The sequence below is a fragment of the Oncorhynchus nerka genome, linkage group LG4 (genome assembly GCF_034236695.1).
Source record: "Oncorhynchus nerka isolate Pitt River linkage group LG4, Oner_Uvic_2.0, whole genome shotgun sequence".
NCBI classification, from domain to species: Eukaryota; Metazoa; Chordata; class Actinopteri; order Salmoniformes; family Salmonidae; genus Oncorhynchus; species Oncorhynchus nerka.
The window spans coordinates 76,099,818-76,120,794 of record NC_088399.1 but is presented as its reverse complement, the minus strand read 5'-3'; the positions used below and the strand labels follow the sequence as shown (position 1 = coordinate 76,120,794).

The following is a 20,977-nucleotide window of genomic DNA, read 5'->3' as shown; positions in this document are numbered from 1 at the left end:
GCTACAACAGCTCTACACAACGTTCCATCATCGCTTCTCTATTGTTCTGCCATGGTCTCTGCTCTGATGGAAGGACTCCAGCATGGAGACTCTACATCCTGTGTTTCACTGTTTTTACTAGGAGGGAAAGAGACCCGACACACACTCTGACCCCAAAGAGACTGACGTGTGTTTATTTGTGTGTGTAACCACGCGGATGGACTTCTGTATGTATGTATGTGTGTGTTTGGGGTCTAAAGGGGTAGAGCTCTACATCTGAAATGGTGGATGGATGAACAGGGCTTCTCTTCCTTCTTTTACTCTCTCCTTTTTTCCGTGGTCTTGTGTTGTTTGGTGGTTTTTGTGATGAACAGTTGTATATGTCTGTTAATGTCATGATGTATCTACAGTGCCAATATTTAAATACACTCTGATCTGGCCATTGGTAAACTGCCTGGACTCCTAATGCTTTAAAGGGTGGGGGAGGGATGTGTGTGTGTGTGAGCCCCTTGGTATTCAGCGCTGCTCATGCAGTGCAGGGAGCGAGTTTAGACAGGGACACGGCTGGGAGGGAGGGAGGCGGCGAGAGAGGGAGGGAGAGCGAGGAGGAGGGAAAGAAAGGGAGTTAAGAGAGTGGCACAGAGAGAGGAAGGGACAAGGGGAAATAGAAAGATTACAGGAAAACAGAAACTTGTTGGGATTGAGACTGGGGTGAAAGATGAGAAAGACTGGCTACATTGTTCATGAGTCCATAATCGGTCTAAAATTAATCCTGAGAGGGCCTTTAAACCCTGAGGGGCAGTCACGCTTCCCCACCCACTGGATAGTCTGCCAATGTGTGTGTGTGTATGGTGTGGTGTGTGTGTGCTTGTGTGTTTGTGTGCGTGTTTGTGATGGGCTTTACTGTATTTGTATATTTGACCGTGTTTACATATGAAGCAGTTTGTCAACAGGCTGACTGGACAGAGTGTTTGATGTTCCTCATCTGGTGATTGGACGGAAGTGAAGGGAGGGGGGGGGGTAGTCTATGGGACAACTAGGAGAGGGAGAGAGAGGGCGGGTGAGAAAGGAAGGAGGCAAGATAGAGGGAAAGAGAGTGGATGGGAGGAAAGATTCACAGTAAAGTAATTACACTGAGCCCCCGATTTTTCACTTTAAAATGTATATTCCACACAAAATCCATTGATTTCAAAGTAGATCAGAACATATGACTCTGCACAATGGCTACTTTGAACTATTTATACAGTAATACATTTTTAAAAAGTATGCAAAAGCTGTGTAGATGCAACGTTTGTATCTTCCTGTAAATTTGTTTTTGTAAAATCCTCAGTGGAAATTGTTTAAAGTAGTCTTTATTCATAGAGTTGTATGGTTTTTTAAACTTTGAAATCAATGGGTTTTGTTTGGTATACATTTTTAAGTGAGACTCAGTGTAATTCCGTTACCATGGCCCTGCTACTTTTCTATTCCGTAATTCCCGTGAGACTTCACTTAGCTTGTTGATGAGAACGCCAATGGGCTAATAAAGGTCATATTTGGAGCTTGGTCTGTTTTTCTGTGAGAAACAGACTTCTAAAAATACCGTAATAGGCTAGATATCAACCAATCGGCCACTGACCCTGGAGCTCTGCGTCACCACTCTGCCCTCCGGCTGGTCACAGAGCAGGAGCGGGTCTGGAGCCGCCAGTTGAAAGTGGGCAGAACAAAGGGAAGCGGAGTTCTTGAAAGGCTAGCGACTGCCACACGCTACTGTTTTTAACTCTCCACAGTTCCGCAGCAGCCATTCGGTCAGTTGACTCCCACGAGGCACCAGACCGGTCCAGTTGGGAAGGAGAACAAAGGCACGAGATGCTCACCGGTTTCCCGGAGGAGGCATGTCAGCCGGTAGCGGTGTGCAGCGCGCGCTGCTGTTAATTATCCCGATGTTTCTACTCGCGCTACAGCTCCTGGTCGGGCTCCGGTTGCCGCGAGCAGACCACGCAGGTAGCCCCGGGGCCTTTAAGGACGGGGTCGCCTTCACGGTGATCAGCATAGAACCGGAGAGAAGGAGCGCGCGCCAAACGGGATCGTTGACATTTTTACGGGATGAGTCGGGAGCGAGCCGCGTGTACGAAGATGAAAACGAGATGCCCATTGGCGACCGGGTGAGAGCAAACTACGAGCGCGCAAACACACACAGTTGAGACGAGGACAAGATAGGGAAGACTGAACCCCGATCAGTGACAGTGGCAGCTGTCCTGCAGCTGTAGTGATCAGCTGCGTGTGTGTCAGTGGTCAGGGAGGAGCAGGTTTCAGCTGCTCGGTTTTGTTGGTATGTCAATAATACATCCCCATCTCTCCACTCACCCCCTCTTCTCCTTTCCTGTCAATCCCCCATCACCATCTCCCCTCACATTTATGATTTTTCGCTTTGGCTCTCTAATTCTCTCCCCTCCTAAGGCTAGCTCCCAGTCAGTCTGGTGAGTCCTCTACTCCTCTCCCTCCTCCTTCCTGGGTTGCCATGGTGACCACAGTGGTCTCTAGGGGTGAGGTGGCCTGTGTGTATATGTGTGTGTGTGTGTGTTAGTATGCCTCAGGCATGCATGTCACTAGCAGGGCTGGAGTCAGCCCTTGACCTGTCTGTACATCTCCCATACCTGAGGGGCCAACGCACGCTCGCTCGCGCACACACATTCCTCTACATGACTTATTCTATGCTCTTTGATCTCCACTCCCACTGACACCAAAGTGGGCCCTCAACCTATGGAGTATGTGTGTGTTTCATTGACATTTTATTCATTTACAAATATTGAGCTGACATGTACAGACCAGCTGTGTTTGAATGTTCATACTGACCGTACTATTTGTGACATACATTGATTATGTAGCATGCTTAGTGGTCAGTATGCATAGTTAGTATGGCAAAAGTTCCCGGACGTTGTACTACATTCACCAAAATACGAAGTATACAAGCAGTGGACAATATTTCTGTGCTTTTTGGGCCCATCATGAAATTCTTCAGAAAATGGGCGTGGCTTCACAACATTTTTAGATGTAAAATATGCAGCAGGAGTCCGACGAAAGTGGATACAAATTCATTGCTTTAACTAATTATGACAAAGTGTTGAGCAATGTACTAAAGTAATGCGTTTTCAAAGAAGTTATGTTACACGTTATGTTGGGTGACAATTTGTTAGCTACGTAGCCTTACGAACCGCATATCATTTCAGCCATTGCTTGTATGCAGCGATTTTAGCATGTAAATCTTGGTGGGGCAAAGTCCAGGAAAGCCATTACACAACACAATACATTTATTGCACTATGACGGTGACAAACGGTGCCCACAAACTGTTAGAGCCTATATAAAGCTGTCCCAACAGCAGAGCTTTCTTTTCAGCACCATGGAGTGAACCCTTACCACTGCTACACCTGGCTATCAGCGGAGCCTTGTCTGGCAGCGAAACAGTTCATTCAGCCTCATTTACTGCCTTTTAAAAAACATAGCTGATATGGCTGACTTACTTAAACAAATGTGGTTTCTATGGAGATGTACAAACTATGGCATAAGGGGACGTTAAGCGGAGAAGAGGCAATCCGTAATTTCGATTAAGACACCACCAAGTCAGAACAGTAGGCTAAGTTATGAAGGGGAAAGGGACCAAATTATTAGGGTGAGGTACATGGGCTACTAACAGCTTACTACACAAGACATTTAGTATTACTTTCTTAGCTACAGAACACATATCTCCCTGGCATATTGCATCGCTTATGCAGCAGAAAACAAAACATTTTTGGACTCACGTTGTTGTCTTGTGCTCACTTGAACAGGAAGGTGGAGGAGCGACGGTCCTTCTTTTGTGCAAATATTGTCATCAAACTTTGTCATCAAAGTCTGTCATTCTCTGGATTTATGGTGCTTTCAAGACAACTGGGAACTTGGAAAAAAACAAGGTCGAATCATGACGTCAGTGATCTTCAGTTCGGAGCTCTAGAAAGAGGCCAGAGTTCCCGACTTGGAATTCTGAGTTGGATGACCATTCAAAATGTATTTTCCCAGTCAGAGCTGAGATTTTTTCTGAGTTCCCAGTTGTTTTGAACTCACTAAAGTCTGAGATTTCGGAGTTCCCAGTTGTTTTGAACTCACTAAAGTCTGAGATTTCGGAGTTCCCAGTTGTTTTGAACTCACTAAAGTCTGAGATTTCGGAGTTCCCAGTTGTTTTGAACGCAGCAGAAGTCATGCTGGATTGACAGCATGGCCAGTGTGTTCAACCTTTTCTGGCCCATGGTGTTGCATGTGAATGTTTATCCTTTTAAGCTTGGAAAAGACACCCTAAAACCCAGACTTGAACCACACACACCCACCCACTCCACTGAATATCAGGCTAGTGATTGCTTTGTAATGCTTGCAGTTAGCCACCGATTCCGTCCAAACCTCTCATTGTTGAATTTGCCATTTCCATCTTGTTGTGTAATGTTTATGTCCAATGGCCGATGAGCACCTATATATTTTATCTAGAATTTCTCTTCATATGACAAGGATTGAAAAGGATTTGCCAGTAGATTGTCGACTTGATTCATGATGACTGCTTGTCTAGCTTGCTAGATAAGATTTTGAAAGTGTGATGTTGACATGATCAGTCCAATCAAAGCTACGGTAGATATAACGTGATTTGACATTTTGTCTGTGGCCAACGACCTTGAGCCTTCTTGGATGGGCACTTCTAATGCAACTATGGCAGCACCCAAGGGGCTTGAATTTGAGCTCTCCATGTGGATATTGCGGTGACGAAGGGTCCACATGAGTGACAGAACATTGAGCCAATCATGGTGCAACTAGAGAACATTACCAACCCCTGCACTCCGAATTTCTGCTGGCTGCCCCACCACCACCACCACAGAAAGCACTGACCTAGGCTGAAACACCTGCATTTTGGAGTTGCCTTAATAAAGCCACATTGCTTTGAGTAACTCAAAAATAAAACCATTTTTACATTGTTTGCAAACTCATATGTGGCACGTATTAATGTCAGAATAACATGCAAAACAGGCAAAAAATAAATAGTTTTCTTTTTTTAGCTAAACAGGTAGAGCTAAAAACAAGAGGGTGCTCTGCCCCACCTGCCCCGAATGACGGGTCACCACTGCTTGCTTGTATGTACCGGTATGTCAGTGGAGGTCTGTGCTGTTTTAAGGTGGAGGGCAATGTTGTTGTTTTTTTTTATGAGCATGGCCTTATTTCTATTACAGCATATTGGATGACTGTCATTCATATTCCATTCATCCAGCTCAATGTAACATCGATAGGTTTAGACTACTACATGATACTCAAATGTTCCCTAACATGAGGTTGCTACAAACTAGCCTATGAATGAAAGATTACAATGTAGGCGCACACAGGTCGAGTGAAAATGTTGTGACAGACAGTGACACAGCCTTGCCTGCATCTAGCTGATCTAGGGTGTAATCATTAGTACACCAGTTGCAAACAAGAGTTTGTATTGGACAAATTCGGGTATGTTTGTCCCCATTTTGTTTAGTTTGCTTCAGTTTAAGAAATGTTTAACAGAATGAATAAACCCCTGGATACACATTAACATAATTGACATTTATAGCATCCACATTGAATTTCTTCTCACATCTATGCACTCCTCTTCTCACCTTTTCCCTTCGTTTGTGGACTTCTACACAGTACATTTGAAAGTGTTAAATCAACACTATCAGCGAGTACATATGGTCCCACTCTACACAGAGTAAAAAGTACATTGATCCAAGTGTTACATTTCTAGTGTTGATTTAACACTGAGTGCAAAAAGTATTTTGGAAAAGCACTTGGAATTTCACAATAAACTCAAGCAAAGCTGTTTCAATATTCAATTATGTTTATTATGACCAAACCACAAGTCCCAGCCCTGCCTTACACTGTTATCAAGTGACAGTAGAATGTAGTCAAAAGAATCCCTTGCTCCATATGACATGAGCAAATCAATAGGTTTGTTGGAAAATGCTGACATTTACATTAAAAACATGTTTCTCACATTCTAACCACAAGTCTCAGCCCTGCCTTAAACTGTTATCAAGTGACAGTAGGGGACAATGTAGTCAAAAAAATCCCTTGCTCCAAATGACATGAGCAAATGAAAAGGTTTGTGGTACATGTTATTTACATGAAATACTTTGCATGGTGGACTTTGCTTCAAAACTTTGAATGCATGCAAATGATCATCAAAACATAAGGTTTCAAGAGCTGACCCAACCTAAAAAACATTTTCATCTTTCAGAATAGCCTTCATTTTGTAAAATAGTGGCATTTCAATGACTACTTCACCACATATGACCAAATCAAGAGGATATTCTGTACCATGGGGCTTTACCCATTTAACTCACAAAACATGTGTGCGCACTGAGACATTCAACTTGGCAGCAATCTCATGGCTTTCTTTCACGTCATTGAGCCTTGACATCTTTCCTGGACCTATAGCTAGTCCATCCTGGCTGATAGCTTGTCCATCCTGGCTGATAGCTAGTCCATCCTGGCTGATAGCTAGTCCATCCTGGCTGATAGCTAGTCTATCCTGGTTGATAGCTAGTCCATCCTGGCTGATAGCTAGTCCATCCTGGCTGATAGCTAGTCTATCCTGGCTGATAGCTTGTCCATCCTGGCTGATAGCTAGTCCATCCTGGCTGATAGCTAGTCTATCCTGGCTGATAGCTTGTCCATCCTGGCTGATAGCTAGTCTATCCTGGCTGATAGCTTGTCCATCCTGGCTGATAGCTAGTCTATCCTGGCTGATAGCTTGTCCATCCTGGCTGATAGCTTGTCCATCCTGGCTGATAGCTAGTCCATCCTGGCTGATAGCTAGTCCATCCTGGCTGATAGCTAGTCCATCCTGGCTGATAGCTAGTCCATCCTGGCTGATAGCAAGTCCATCCTGGCTGAAGGTTTCCCAGTTATATGCCATGTCATTTGTGTTACTTGATTAAGGTCATAGTGACATTCTTAAAACACTTCAGTTGCTTTTTAAAGAAATAATGTTTTGCCTCGTAGCGCATACACTACGAGTGAAGAATGGGCCCGATGTTCCTTATACAACGACGATAATGTATCATGAAGTGGTGTTTCGGTAACAGATTTCTATTAGGAAACAAATACTTGAAAGGCCTATGATGTTCAGCAATTAAGTGCTTCAGATAGATAGTCATGCCCTCTGTTAGTATAGGAGAAAACACAATATTTACAATTTGTAGTAGTATCAGAAGCAGCTGCCAGTATTTATCATATTTCTGTACCAGATCACCAAATATCAATGGCAAATTACGGCGAAGACGCCAAGATTGAATAGTATTTAGACCCAAATCATTGCTCCCATCATCCAATTTGAGTGCAGGTGGACGATAGCCATAGTTAAATGAATGAACTCTACCGTGCACATCTTTAGCAGTCACAAAGTTGGCTTGAATATACTGTAACACAAGTTTTACCTCAAATTGTGCAACTCCTAAAATGCCATGCATTATATCAACAGAAAAGCTGTCTGTAGTATTGAAGTACTGGAGAGAATTCAATAAGCAAGCATGCTTCACACCGTGTTGGGTTTGACTGAATAGTTTGACAATGGTCTGAGTTGCATGTGTTTTGTTCGTAAAGTCACTCTTGGGTCATCCTCAGAGAACACAGTTTGAAAATCCACTTTCTCAGTGAGGCAAAAACGGCAACAATAACGAGCACTAAATGATTCCACAAAACCAAACAGGCAACATATACCAAGATTATCTCCAGTTACTTGGACAATACTGCCATGTATATAACCACTGAAGAAGGGTACTTCAATACCCTCAGTCTCAAGCACTTTCAAATCGCTAACTATTTGCTCAAGAATGGAATCAAATCCCTACGTTTTAAGGTCCTGGGTATGGAAGAGTGCACATAAGTGAATATTAACCAAAATTGAATTCAACTTTGGGGTAAAATTTCTCAAAGTAAAGTATGTACCTCCCAACTTGTGAATTCACTTTTTTGATCCCAATGGATTAGCAGTGTCAGTCATCATAAATGCATTGACAATTCAACTCTTTACTCTTTAGAAAAGAGAGGATGTCTCTTCATATATAGTCCAGCTTTCAAATCAAAGTAAACTCAATTATAAAATTGTGCCCCGAGTTAAACATGCCACTTGTATTTGGGTTCTTCAAAATTAACTACAATGTCTGGAGAATTGGAACGTAAGAAAATGGATCAGTTATGACCATTTGATCATAAGTTCCAGTAGTGTTGTTTCTTCTATTGTCAAATCTAACACCAAGGACTCTCAACTGGTTGACTTGTTCCACATTTTTGTATAAAATAAGCACTTCGTTTTGATACTGAATTCAACCATGTGAAAGGATTTTCAATATCCTGAAAATAATGTTATATTTTTCTGACAATTTGTGTGTCTTTTGAAGATATACATGTAAGAGTGGTCGCATTAGCTTGACCCTGTATCTCTTGAACTGCTTCTTCCATGGAAGATACAAAACTATTTACAGTCTGACCTATACCTGCAGCTGTGCAATAGCAGACACACACATATCAAGTGTGTTCTTGTTAGATATTGGTACATGGTTACAACTAGAATTTGAAGGAAAATCAGCATTACTTGGGTAATTATCAACAGCTGTATTAGCATTCAAGTTAGCGTTCAACAAAATTTGACATTCTCGGGATTGTGCCCTGTTCAAATGCTTCCTAAAGTCCGAAAATACACGACAACCAAATACACGACAACAATCTGCTTGACCACATTTTATTCTAAGAGTTCTAACAGGGAACATTCCATGTATCAACTTGAGATGCCTTACGAGCAAGTTGGTACTTCCATGACTAGCATGGCAAACAAAACATATCAGCATTAGTGCAGAGGTCTAGCTCTGAGCTCAGCAACCCTTGGAGTCTCCTTAACCTTCCCAATGTCTATGATGTACACAGTTGTCTGTATGAAGGTGTACATGTTGTGCAGCATTGTATTGTAAGCAGTACCAAAAACAAAGTGAGTCTTGAAAAGCTCATCGAAGCACCAAGAGCGCTCGTTGACTTGTAAGGCGCTCTTGTCCAGGATGATGAAGTAAGCATGGATGCTGCTCTTCCTGGTCCCGACTGCAAGAAGATATGGTTGGCGGCTCTGGTCAATCGCATCAAGGTGCTGCTGGATACTGGTTCCTGCCTGAAGACGACAAAAACTATCACCATCATTAGTTCATCATAACGGCTGCAGCACTGTCCATGAATAAGAATGCCAATACAAACCTTTTGGAATATCACAAGATGCTGTTCAGCTTGAGATGCAGACATCTTGCCTGGTCTTTTGCGGCCTTGTGATGAAGGAGGAATCAAATGGAGCAGAAGGATGGAGGAAAGGTCACCTTCCCATCCTAATCAAAGAGATCCTAATTAAAATGGGCAATTCCATCATCAGTGACATTAACATTTCAGAGTTATTTGAAATATAAATGATAAATTGTGATCATCTAACCGTAAGCATTCATGTCAGTTCCCTCATCAACTGCAGATTCTGCCATCTGGATCAGCTCCTGAAGTTCAGCTCCCTGAGTGGCCTTGCTTAGGGCCTTGCTTAGGGCCTTGCTTAGCATGATGATCTTTTGATTGAATGTAGTTGGCCACCTCTCCAAAACCTTGGCTGATGTTCCCTCTCCAAACAGCAGCACAAAATCCTGTTCAATCTGAAACTAGACAAAAACATTCCACTTTAACCTCCAAATCAAGTTTGAGTAAATCACCAGCCTACACATTAATTGAACTACTATTACTGGCCAACCTGAATTGGCATCTAGAGATTTAAACAGAATTTATACAACTTAAAACTCTTACCAAGTCTTACCAAGCCCTTCACATCCAGAAAGCGTGGAAATTCGGATAGGATGGTGGAGCATTTACTCGGGTTGTGGGTCATGTTCCTGTACTCAAAGGTCAATCTCATCTTCTGTTTCTTCACCAGAAGAATGCTTCATAAGAGAAATGGCCTCTCGGCACTGGTCTTCACTCAGGGTAGCCAAAGTGGATGGACTGGACTCCCTCTCAGCAGTTGGCCCTCCAGAGTATAGTTGAGTGGGCTGTTTCTCTGATGAAACCAAATTCCTCTGAATGGTTTTGATTCTATACGAGAGGTACCCTTCTCCACTATTAGGGTGGTAATAATGTTCCTTATGAAAATGAACATGGTTACTAATCTTGAAAGAAAAAACAAATAGCCAAGTCCCATTTGCTCAGATACCATACCAGACGAATTAAACGCAGATGCCCTTTATCAGTCGTAATGTATACTTGCATATCCATTTTCAGTGTAGGGATCCTTCAGGTATGGGAACAAAGAGACGATGCCTTGTGCAAACGTTTCTCTCCCACTGCGCCGTGGTGATGTCCTGACAAGAATATAATGTTATGTTTAGGTGGCAATCAGAATCTCCATAAGCAGCATTGGTCCCCAGTCAGCTAAATATCAGGAGTGATTTTTGAATCGGTATCATGCCCATTGAATTTGATACAAGAGAAGTCTTTTGCCAATAGCAGTGGATGGTCAGCAGTAGCCTAACCAATTATGTGACTGAGATACTGATACAGAAGTCATTTTTAACATTCAGCAGATATGGGAGCAAGTAATGCTCAACCATTTTCATTATGAATATTTCCTTTAAACTTACCCATGAGTCTCTGTCATCGCCGAAACAAGAATGTTGATCATCTTTCGTCTGGTGCAGTCAGTCAGGGGCTTTTAGTTTTGGAGTATTCCTTGATGACAACCTCTCCACCTGGCTTTTTCTTCACTATGCTCTCTATTAGCTGTAAAAAATAAAATACAATAAAAAACTAAACGGCAGTGTGAAATCCATTTTATGCCACAAGTTAATTGAAGAATGAATTACAAACGTACATTTTTTTGCTTCGTCATCAGATCTTTGACACTTTCGCGAGGGGCTTCCATCCTCACTCAAAATGATTGTATCAACCGACTCATGGTCTGAACCACCCATCACAGAACTGGCAGAGACGGGACTCATCAGGGAAGATTCTGAAATACACAAAGACAACAATACAGGCATGTCAAATGTATGGTTATATTGAAAGTGATGCCACAGGTAACCAAAGACTTGAAAACCAGCACATACCTTTAGCATCATTGTTCAGTGTGAGCTTGAAAACACCCAGATCTGTCCGTTTCACCACCTTCTCAAACACATCCCCATCAACTTCAGTGCCAGACCCATCATACAGCTTTGTCTCTTATAAACTAGTAAGTGGGATCTCAAATTTCAGGAAAACTGTGACAAACATTAAGACAACAACCTACAATTAGAATTGCAATTGTAATGGTATGAGTAATCAGACTGACTGGTGTGAAAACAATACATTTATTTCCAATCAAAAAGGGTTTCAAGTGTCAGGTTAATGATCTTGACATATTTTTGTTCACCATTGAATTTCACTCTGACCAGCATGACTAGGTCTGAAAGCAGTTAGGAGATAAGGCCAGCATGGATGAAAAGCATTACATTTGTATTTCAATCATGACACATTATATAAGGATGACTACAAACATTTTCACCAATACTCCTTTACTTAGCAATGATAATTTCAAAGTATATTTTGAAAATATTGGATCATGACCACAACTTTTCTGATATTACTTGAAGCAGGTCCCAAACTACAGCAAACAGACTATTCAACTCACATTCACTGTCCCAAAATATGGACATGGCCTAATTAGTCCAGTAAAATACACTCATAATTCCAGCTAGTCACAATATTATGTTGTCATGTTCTAGGAGCAGTCTTACAAGACTGCTAAAATGAACTGGTTGCAGAGCGAGTGCGAAACGCAGTTAGCTTGGTGCCAATGCAATGGCCACTATTTAAAAGCATCACGCACAAATCGAAAATGTAGTTATTATTTGGCTAAATAAACAACTCACCTTAATCAGATTAGTCCTCAATATACACAGTTGAAGTCGGACATTTACATACACCTTAGCCAAATACATTTAAACTCAGCTTTTCACAATTCCTGGCATTTAATCCTAGTAAACATACCCTGTTTTAGGTCAGTTAGAATCACCGCTTTTATTTCTTTCATCACATTCCCAGTGGGTCAGAAGTTTACATACACTCAATTAGTATTTGGTAGCATTGCTTTTAAATGGTTTAACTTTGGTCGAACATTTTGGGTAGCCTTCCACAAGCTTCCCACAATAAGTTGGGTGAATTTTGGCCCATTCCTCCTGACAGAGCCAAGTCAGGTTTGTAGGCCTCCTTGCTCACACACTTTTTCAGTTCTGCCCACAAATTTTAAATGGGATTGAGGTCAGGGTTTTGTGATGGCCACTCCAATACCTTGACTTTGTTGTCCTTAAGCCATTTTGCAATTATGGTTGGGGTCATTATCCATTTGGAAGACCCATTTGTGACCAAGCTTTAACTTCCTGGCTGATGTCTTGAGATGTTGCTTCAATATGTCCACATAATTTTTCTTCCTCGTGATGCCATCTATTTTGTCAAGTCACCAGTCCCTCCTGCAGCAAGGCACCCCCACAACATGATGCTGCCACCCCCGTTCTTCACGGTTGGGATGGTGTTCTTCGGCTTGCAAGCCTCCCCCTTTTTCCTCTAAACATAACAATGGTCATTATGGCCAAACAGTTCTATTTTTGTTTCATCAGACCAGAGGACATTTCTCCAAAAAGTACTATATTTGTCCCTATGTGCAGTTGCAAACTGTAGTATGGCTTTTTTATGGCAGTTTTGGAGCAGTGGCTTTTCCTTGCTGAGCTGCCTTCCAGGTTATGTCAATATAGAACTCGTTTTACTGTGGATATAGATACTTTTGTACCTTTTCCTCCAGCAGCTTCACAAGGTCCTTTGCTGTTGTTCTGGGATTGATTTGCACTTTTTGCACCAAAGTACGTTCATCTCTAGGAGACAGAATGTGTCTTCTTCCTGAGCGGTATGATGGCTGCGTGGTCCCATGGTGTTTATACTTGCATACTATTGTTTGTAAAGATGAATGTGGTACCTTCAGATGTTTGGAAATTGCTCCCAAGGATGAACCAGACTTGTGGAGATCTACAATTTTTTATCTGAGGTCTTGGCTGATTTAATTAGATTTTCCCATGATGTCAAGCAAAAAGGCACTTATTTGAAAGTAGGCCTTGAAATACATCCACAGGTACACCTCCAATTGACTCAAATTATGTCAATTAGCCTATCAGAAGCTTTTTAATAAGCCATGACATCATTTTCTGGAATTTTCCAAGCTGGAGTTTATTGGTTTAGGCACAGTCAACTTCTGACCCACTGGAATTGTGATACAGTGAATTATAAGTGAAATAATCTGTCTGTAAACAATTGTTGGAAAAATTACTTGCAAGAAATTTGTGGAGCGGTTGAAAAACAAGTTTTAATGACTCCAACCTAAGTTTATGTAAACTTCCGACTTCAACTGTAAGTATTCAGACCCTTTGCTATGAGACTCGAAATTAAGCTCAGGTGCATCCTATTTCTATTGATCATCCTTGAGATGTTTCTACAACTTGATTGGAGTCCACCTGTGGTAAATTAAATTGATTGGACATGATTTGGAAACGCACACACCGGTCTACATAAGGTCACACTGTTGACAGTGCATGTCAGAGCAAAAACCAAAAAATGTTGGGAGCATTGAAGGTCCCCAAGAACACAGTGGCCTCCATCATTCTTAAATGGAAGAAGTTTGGAACCACCAAGATTCTTCATAGAGCTGGCCAACTGGGAAAACGGAGCAATCAGGGGAGAAGGGCCTTGGTCAGGGAGGTGACCAAGAATCCGATGGTCATTCTGACAAAGCTCCAGAGTTCCTCTGTGGAGATGGGAGAACCTTCCAGAAGGACAACCATCTCTGCAGCACTCCACCAATCAGGGCTTTATGGTAGAGTGGCCAGACGGTAGCCATTCCTCAGTAAAAGGAACGACAGCCCGCTTTGAGTTTGCCAAAAGGCACCTAAAGGACTCTCAGACCATGAGAAACAAGATTCTCTGGTCTGATGAAACCAAGATTAAACTCTTTGCCTGAATTCCAAGCGTCACGTCTGCAGGAAACCTGGCACCGCCCCTACGGTGAAGCATGGTGGTGGCAGCATCATGCTGTAGGGATGTTTTTCAGTGGCAGGAACTGGGAGACTAGTCAGGATCAAGGGGAAGATGAATGAAGCAAAGTACAGAGAGATCCTTAATGAAAACCTGCTTCAGAGCACTCAGGACCTCAGACTGGAAGGTGAACCTTCGTCCCAACAGGACAACAACCCTAAGTACACAGCCAAGACAACGCAGGAGTGGCTTCGGGACAAGTCTCTGAATGTCCTTGAGTGGCCCAGCCAGAGCCCGGACTTGAACCCAATCTCACATCTCTGGAGAGACCTGAAAATAGCTGTGCAGCAACGCTTCCCATCCAACCTGACAGAGCTTGAGAGGATCTGCAGAGAAGAATGGGAGAAACTCCCCAAATACAGGTGTGCCAAGCTTGTAGAGTCATACCCAAGAAGACTTGAGGCTGTAATCGCTACCAAAGGTGCTTCAACATACTGAGGAAAGGGTCTGAATACTTATGTAAATGTGATCCGTTTTTTTGATACATTTGCTAAAATTTCTAAAACCTAGTTTTTGCTTTGTCATTATGGGGTATTGTGTGTAGATTGATGAAAGAAAAACTATTAAATACATTTTAGAATAAGGCTGTAACGTAACAAAATGTGGAAAAGTCAAGGGGTCTGAATACTTTCCGAATGCACTGTAAGCGGTATAGTCATTGTGCGTTCTCAATGGACATTTTTTCTGAAGTCGTAAGATGTCTAGCTAGTAATTTGTTAGGTATGCTAACAAGCTAGCAAGAAGTTGCATAGCAACAGCATCAACTTCCGGTAGACCGGCGAAGCGCTAGTACACTCAACTGAAAGTATACTCTTCGTTTACAGTATACTAAAATGAACTAATAGCATGTAGTATATACTCATTAAGTATGTAGTACATAGTATGTTAGTATGGGTATTCGAACACAGCTTATGTGTGTTTGTGATTGCGAGTGGCCCTGCTGACTCGTGTGTCTACCCACAGGAGAGGGGTAGAGGGTTTGAGCTGCAGCAGTGGGCATCAGGTGAGCCCTCCTTCACTGCAGAGCTGGAACGTGTCATCGCCTACATTACCACACCACAGGTACATAACCATGCCCACTTTACACCTTGGCCCACACATCATAAATAATTCAGATAGAAATGCACTGTATAGAACAGACCTGGGCCCGTAGTCATGAAGCGTCTTAGAGTAGGAATGCTGATCTTTTTCATTATATAATATTTTTAATTATAAAACTGATCCTAGATCAGACCTGGGTTTCAAATACTTGCAACATTTTATCGTGTGCCTGTTAAAGCTCGCCTGGCTTAATAAACCAATAAACTCCTAAAACTGCGAACCCTGCCTGTCTGGCACTCCAGACAGACTCAAGCAAACACTCAAAATTATTGTTCAAGTACTTGAACCCAGGTCTGTCCTAGATCAGAACTCCTACTTTGTGAGGCTTGACACATACGGCCTAGGTTCTGAGATATTTCAAAGACGCTAGGGTCAGAGAGTAATGACAGTGTGGTATTTGAGACCAGACACTTAATATGTCACTGTAAACCATCGTATATGTTTGACCTAAAAACCTCTGACCCAGGGTTTCCCAACATGTGAGAGGTCAGTGGAAAAAAGCCCTCTAAAAAGCAGATTAGGGGCAAAAGGCCGCATTTTTTCCCAACATCCCCTCTCTTGCTCAGACAGGAAATCTGTGTCACATGACTTTCTCTGGGCCTAATGATAACTCAGCACTTCCATTCCTTCTCCAGCCAGGCCCCTCATTACTCTGTCCTGTTCCCCTGCAGGTTAACTGTTCCCGGGTGCTTCTACCAGGTGAGTCCCAGGCTTCACAGGCCTCTGGAGCTCTCTGGCTGCTGTGTGTGGAAGGCTGGAGCCTGCCAAGCCAGGGTCCTCCGTGTGTAGCATACTCTTTCAGGTGTGTATATGCGTCTCTCTATACGTGCCACTGGAACTTCAATACAATGTAGCCTATTCTATAGCAATGTGAACCAAACAGTTTGTTACCATCATTCTACAATATCATCATGGGCTCCCGAGAGGCGCAGCGGTCTAAGGCACTGCATCTATGTGAGAGGTGTCACTGTAGTCCCTGGTTCGAATCCAGACTGCATCACATACGGCCATGATTGGGAGTCCCATAGGGCGGCGCACAATTGGCCCAGCGTCGTCCAGGTTTGACCGGGATAGGCCGTCATTGTAAATAAAAATTTGTTCTTAACTGACTTGCCTAGTTAAATAAAGGTTCAAAAAATTACATAATTGACATGCTCCCTCCCCCAAACTTGTACAAGTAGTTAATAATGTAAAACAGTTTTAAACAGATCCTAATTTCTTCCTCATTCACATATCTCTCGCTTATCTACAACTCTCTCTCCGTCTGTCTCTGTGTGTAGTATGGATGAGGGTGATACAGGGTTTCTGGAGGCTCTCTCAAAGGCCTGTGACGTCCACAGATTTGACCCCAGTGGTCAGCATGGTGACAGAGCCAGCAGTGGTTACCGTGACGATGGTTCTGGTGGGTTTCGACAGTACCGGGCATGGCTGGACTGGCGAGCAGCGAGAGGACGCAAGCAGAAGAAGAAGGGGGTTCTGTGTAGTGGGTCCCGGACACTCAAGGACATCATGGAGACTCTGGGACATCACACGGTAAAAGCCAATTTATGGTCAATCCGTGTTCTGCAGTGGCCATACGGCATTTACGGCAATGCGGCCTCTGCAGAAGTCAGAACATTCATACTTCTTGCGCGTCGGGGAGCTGTCATACTCACCCAATAAATGAGTCTGCACCACTTCAAACGCTCCACTCATAGTGATTCAGGTCTAATCTCTATAGCCATCTAGCTACACTGAACAAAAACATAAACACAACATGTAAGGGGTTGGTCCCATGTTTCATGAGCTGAAACAAAAGATCCCAGAAATGTGATACTCACAAAAAGTTTATGTTTACATCCCTATTAGTGAGCATTTCTCCTTTGCCAAGATAATCCATCCACCTGAGAGGTGTGGCATATCAGAAGCTGATTAAACAGCATGATCATTACACAGGTGCACCTTGTTCTGGGGACAATAAAAGGCCACTCTAAAATGTGCAGTATTGTCAAACAACACAATGCCACAGATCTTTCAAGTTGGGGGGAGCGTGCAATTGGCAAACTGACTGCAGGAATGTCCACCAGAGCTGTTGCAGTCCAACTGGCCTCACAACCGCAGAACACGTGTCAGGTGTTGTGGGGCGGCAATCAGCGGTTTGCTGATGTCAACATTGTGAACAAAGTGCCCCATGGTGGGGTTATGGTATGGGCAGGCATAAGCTACGGACAATGAAAGCACAGAGATACCGTGACGAAATCCTGAGGCCCATTGTTGTGCCATTCATCCGCCGCCATCACCTCATGTTTCAGCATGATAATGCACGGCCCCATTTCGCAACGATCTGTACACAATTCCTGGAAGCTGAAAAGGTCTGTTCTTCCATAGCCTGCACACTCACCAGACATGTCACACATTGAACACGTACGACAGCGTGTTCCAGTTCCTGCCCATATCCAGCAACTTCGCACAGCCATTGAACAACATTCCACCAGTGTTAACCCAGCTTAGTGTATAAGAGCTGTGTGCTGATCAACTCTATGCGAAGGAGATGTGTAGCGCTGCATGAGGCAAATGGTGGTCACACCAGATATGGACTGGTTTTCTAATCCACGCCCCTACCTAGAGTAGTTGATTGTGCGCTAATCCAGAACCCACCATCTGCATTCCATTGACGTCTTTACCACATCTAACCCCATTACCTTCCCATTCAAATACATTTTCGTGAACTTGTCCTGATAGCATTTCGTCAAAGTTCTGCATGTTTGTTGTGAAGGAAGTTGTCAAGGAAGTGAGCTTGTTTATACAGGATGTACAGGCCCTACCTACCATCAACCGATCATGTCAATGTGGAGCTATACGGCACTCTGCGAAGCCCTACGCATTGTTAAAACATTTTGGAGGTGCACGGCATCACCGTACGGAACTTGATTTGGCCTCCGCAAGCCTCCAGAAGCTACGCAATTGCGTCACACCCTCTGGACCACATTTCCAGATCAAGCATAAATCTTTGTTTTTTTACTAACAGACACACATCAACACAGTAACACATACATTAACTCACACTACAGTACACAACAGATATACACATGTAACATTCACAGTACTAACAGACACGGTTGCCTGCACTTCCGTTTCCATGGCAACAGGGATGAGCTGACCCTGGCTACCATAGCAACAGTGAATTACACCACTGCTGAGTTACACACTGCAACCACTGGAGGGGAGTGAAATTCACTTTCTTCTCCCAAATGGATCCCACTAGCCCATCGTTTCCCAACTCGGTCCTCTGGACCCCAAAAGGTGCATGATTTGGATTTTTCCCTAACACTACACAGCTGATTCAAATGATCAAAGCTTAATGATTTGTTGATTATTTGAATCAGCTGTGTAGTGCTAAGGCAAAAACCAAAACGTGTACCTCTTGGGGTCCCGAGGACCGAGTTTGGGAAACCCTGCACTAGCCCCTGTGTACATCTCCGACCATTGATTAGGTATAAGCAATATAGTAGAATGTTCCTTTTATTCTCCATATTGCTTATCTAACCTCTCATATCTCCACAAGTGCATAGGAGGTAGGAAATAAAGAGAGGGCAGATTTGGGGTGTCATCCCCACTAAGAATGGGATTCATACACCGACCTTCCAAACCCATTGCTGTGCTCTGTTCGGCTGCTCTGGAGCATGGTGGTAATTAGAACAAAGAGCCATATATACGGTATATATACACACACACTGATGAAACATAGCCCTAAGCTGTCTTTTCATTGTTTTGCTGCTTTTTAATGATGTCAAAAGTGTGTTGTGACCAATGATGTGTATATATACACACATGTGGTTGTCTGTTTTTGCCAGGTGGACTTCCTGTATGCTGACCTGCTGAGTGCTGAGTGGAGGGTTCTGCAAAACTGGGCAGAGCTCGGAACTCTGGGGCGCATCCGTCACCTGGTTGCCACGGTGCACCTCCAGTGGGCCGGCTTTGAGGTCGGCGGGACAGAGGCTGAGGTGGTCCGCTATTGGTTCAGCGTTCTACAGGGGCTCCAGGACGCTGGGTTTCGATTGGTCCATAGCTCTCCGGGGGTGGGGAAAAGCGTCCTAAGGCACAAAGTGGACAACGCACACAGCTCTTATACACTAAGCTGGGTTAACACTGGGCCTATACACTGAGACAAACACATGCGCACACCTTGTGCACGGCTTACGCACGAACACACACATCACTTACGCACGAACACACACATCAGAATAGTCAGTGGCTATGTTCAAGATCATCAAGACCATGATGTGTCATGGGTAAATTGTGACTGACTGATCTACAAGTAATAATGAGTCGTTATTTATGATGCAAGGTGATTTGTAGATCAGTCAGCCGGCAGTCGCCTGCACTGTCGCAGGCAATGTCGAACTAGCCCAGTCTCTCACTGTCTGTCAGTCAGTAAAATTCCACTGCAGTGTGTCCCTCTGGTGGTGAAAAAAGGAATCTACACCAGTGTTACCCAGTGGAAGGGTCTGGAACTATTAGTTGGTTGCAACCAAAACCACTCCCTATTGGGTCAAGGGCTTTATTTTAGTTTATGCAGGTCCCTCACCTAAAACCTCATTGAAGCCTCCCAGCAGCCAAAAAATACAAATAAAAAAATAAAAGTCTGGGCAGTGGGCTCAACAAAATTCTGGGAACCAGCCAGGCACTGCTAGAGATTAGGCTGCCTATTCTATTAACCCAGTACAGGCAATACTGGCTGGCATAGCTTGGCATTGAGCACACCCCTGACAACTGTTGAATGGTAATAAAGTAATCTATTCTATCTGGGACTTCACACTGCAGAAATACAGATCAGGGGTCAACGCCAGTCCTTCATTCAAACACTTTAGTCACCTTTGCTTTATTTATCATTAAGGTTTTATGTACTTTTTATAAATTTGTATAATCTACTTATGTGAGTTGAGCATGAATATAATCTTTCTTTGTGTTATAATTACAGTGCTATGTGGGGTGGGGTTGATTATCTGCCGACATGTGCAATGTAAAGACATTTATTGATTTCAAAGATGTTTTCATATTTTTACAAGTGCAATAAAAACAGTTGACACCCCATGTGTCCTGTATGTCGTTATGTAGAGTCCGCTACATTGTACTGGTTTCATAATGAGTGAGTGTTCTATGTGTATAATGTTCTACGTAGAATGTGCAATTCTACTTAGAATTTTCAGCACACTCGAACATTTCACAGATCGTACACTACACATGTCGTTGACACGGGGATGTTATAAACCGTCATAATTTCGTATTCTGCATTATAACCTTATTCAATATTCACTCATAATTTCTGGAACAGGTTGCAACCCGCTTGGGCAGAATGGAATGTACGTTACGTATCTCCACCCTTCCCTACGCAAACTGGACAGATGTTTACGACTAGACTGGGTGGAGTTACCTATTGTACGTCCACATTTCCATGTCCACGCCGCTGACACAGACGGACAGTGAGAGGAACCAATCAGCGCCTGGAATGTCGAAGCCTTGTCCAATCAGAAGTTTAACCAATCTGGGACTACTCTGTGTTATCCCAAGTCTCCCCACCCTGGTTACAGTAAACCGTCATTTTTGTTTCTACTGAAAGACTCAACCAAGCAACAAGACTGATTTGGCTGACGGTAAGAGATCAGTGTTTAATTTGCGCCTTTTTCAGAAGTTACTAAATAAGAGTAGGTTTTCCCGACGATTTTCGGACATAATGAGGGGCGTTTTCAACTTCACTTCCTGCTACAT

General features: G+C 43.2%; 2 protein-coding genes and 1 long non-coding RNA gene across 4 annotated transcripts in view; 2 read left to right on the top strand and 1 right to left on the bottom strand.

Annotated features, from left to right (window-relative positions):
- Nucleotides 1-1,601: 1,601 nt before the first annotated feature.
- LOC115128605 (probable methyltransferase-like protein 24) lies at nt 1,602-20,300 on the top strand. Its single transcript, XM_029658574.2, has 5 exons — nt 1,602-2,123; nt 15,092-15,190; nt 15,901-16,031; nt 16,510-16,762; nt 19,063-20,300. The coding sequence occupies exons 1-5, from the start codon at nt 1,854-1,856 to the stop codon at nt 19,372-19,374; spliced, it is 1,065 nt and encodes a 354-aa protein (XP_029514434.1). The 5' UTR covers nt 1,602-1,853; the 3' UTR covers nt 19,375-20,300.
- LOC135571463 (uncharacterized) overlaps nt 8,600-20,977 on the bottom strand; it is a 13,841-nt gene continuing 1,463 nt past the window's right edge. Inside the window, exons 2-8 of one of the 2 annotated variants that reach the window (XR_010463838.1) lie at nt 19,084-19,302; nt 10,884-11,021; nt 10,654-10,792; nt 9,824-10,374; nt 9,468-9,681; nt 9,242-9,366; nt 8,600-9,158 (exon numbers count right to left, since the gene is read on the bottom strand). This is a non-coding gene — a long non-coding RNA (uncharacterized LOC135571463). Of the gene's footprint in view, nt 9,159-9,241; nt 9,367-9,467; nt 9,682-9,823; nt 10,375-10,653; nt 10,793-10,883; nt 11,022-11,118; nt 11,908-19,083; nt 19,303-20,977 lie in introns of those variants that run through there. The other variant, XR_010463839.1, reaches the window with a different exon arrangement.
- Nucleotides 20,750-20,977, top strand: part of wasf2 (WASP family member 2) — a 21,039-nt gene continuing 20,811 nt past the window's right edge. Inside the window, 1 exon segment of the mRNA XM_029658573.2 lies at nt 20,750-20,862. The gene's annotated coding sequence lies outside the window, so the exon portion shown is untranslated.

Bases quoted from the DNA above. Each gene is read 5' to 3' on its own strand.
- LOC115128605 (XM_029658574.2), top strand. From the start codon at position 1,854: ATGTCAGCCGGTAGCGGTGTGCAGCGCGCGCTGCTGTTAATTATCCCG. The intron at 15,191-15,900 runs GTACATAACCAT...GTTCCCCTGCAG, and splicing joins CCTACATTACCACACCACAG to GTTAACTGTTCCCGGGTGCT. The intron at 16,032-16,509 runs GTGTGTATATGC...CTCTGTGTGTAG, and splicing joins TGTGTAGCATACTCTTTCAG to TATGGATGAGGGTGATACAG.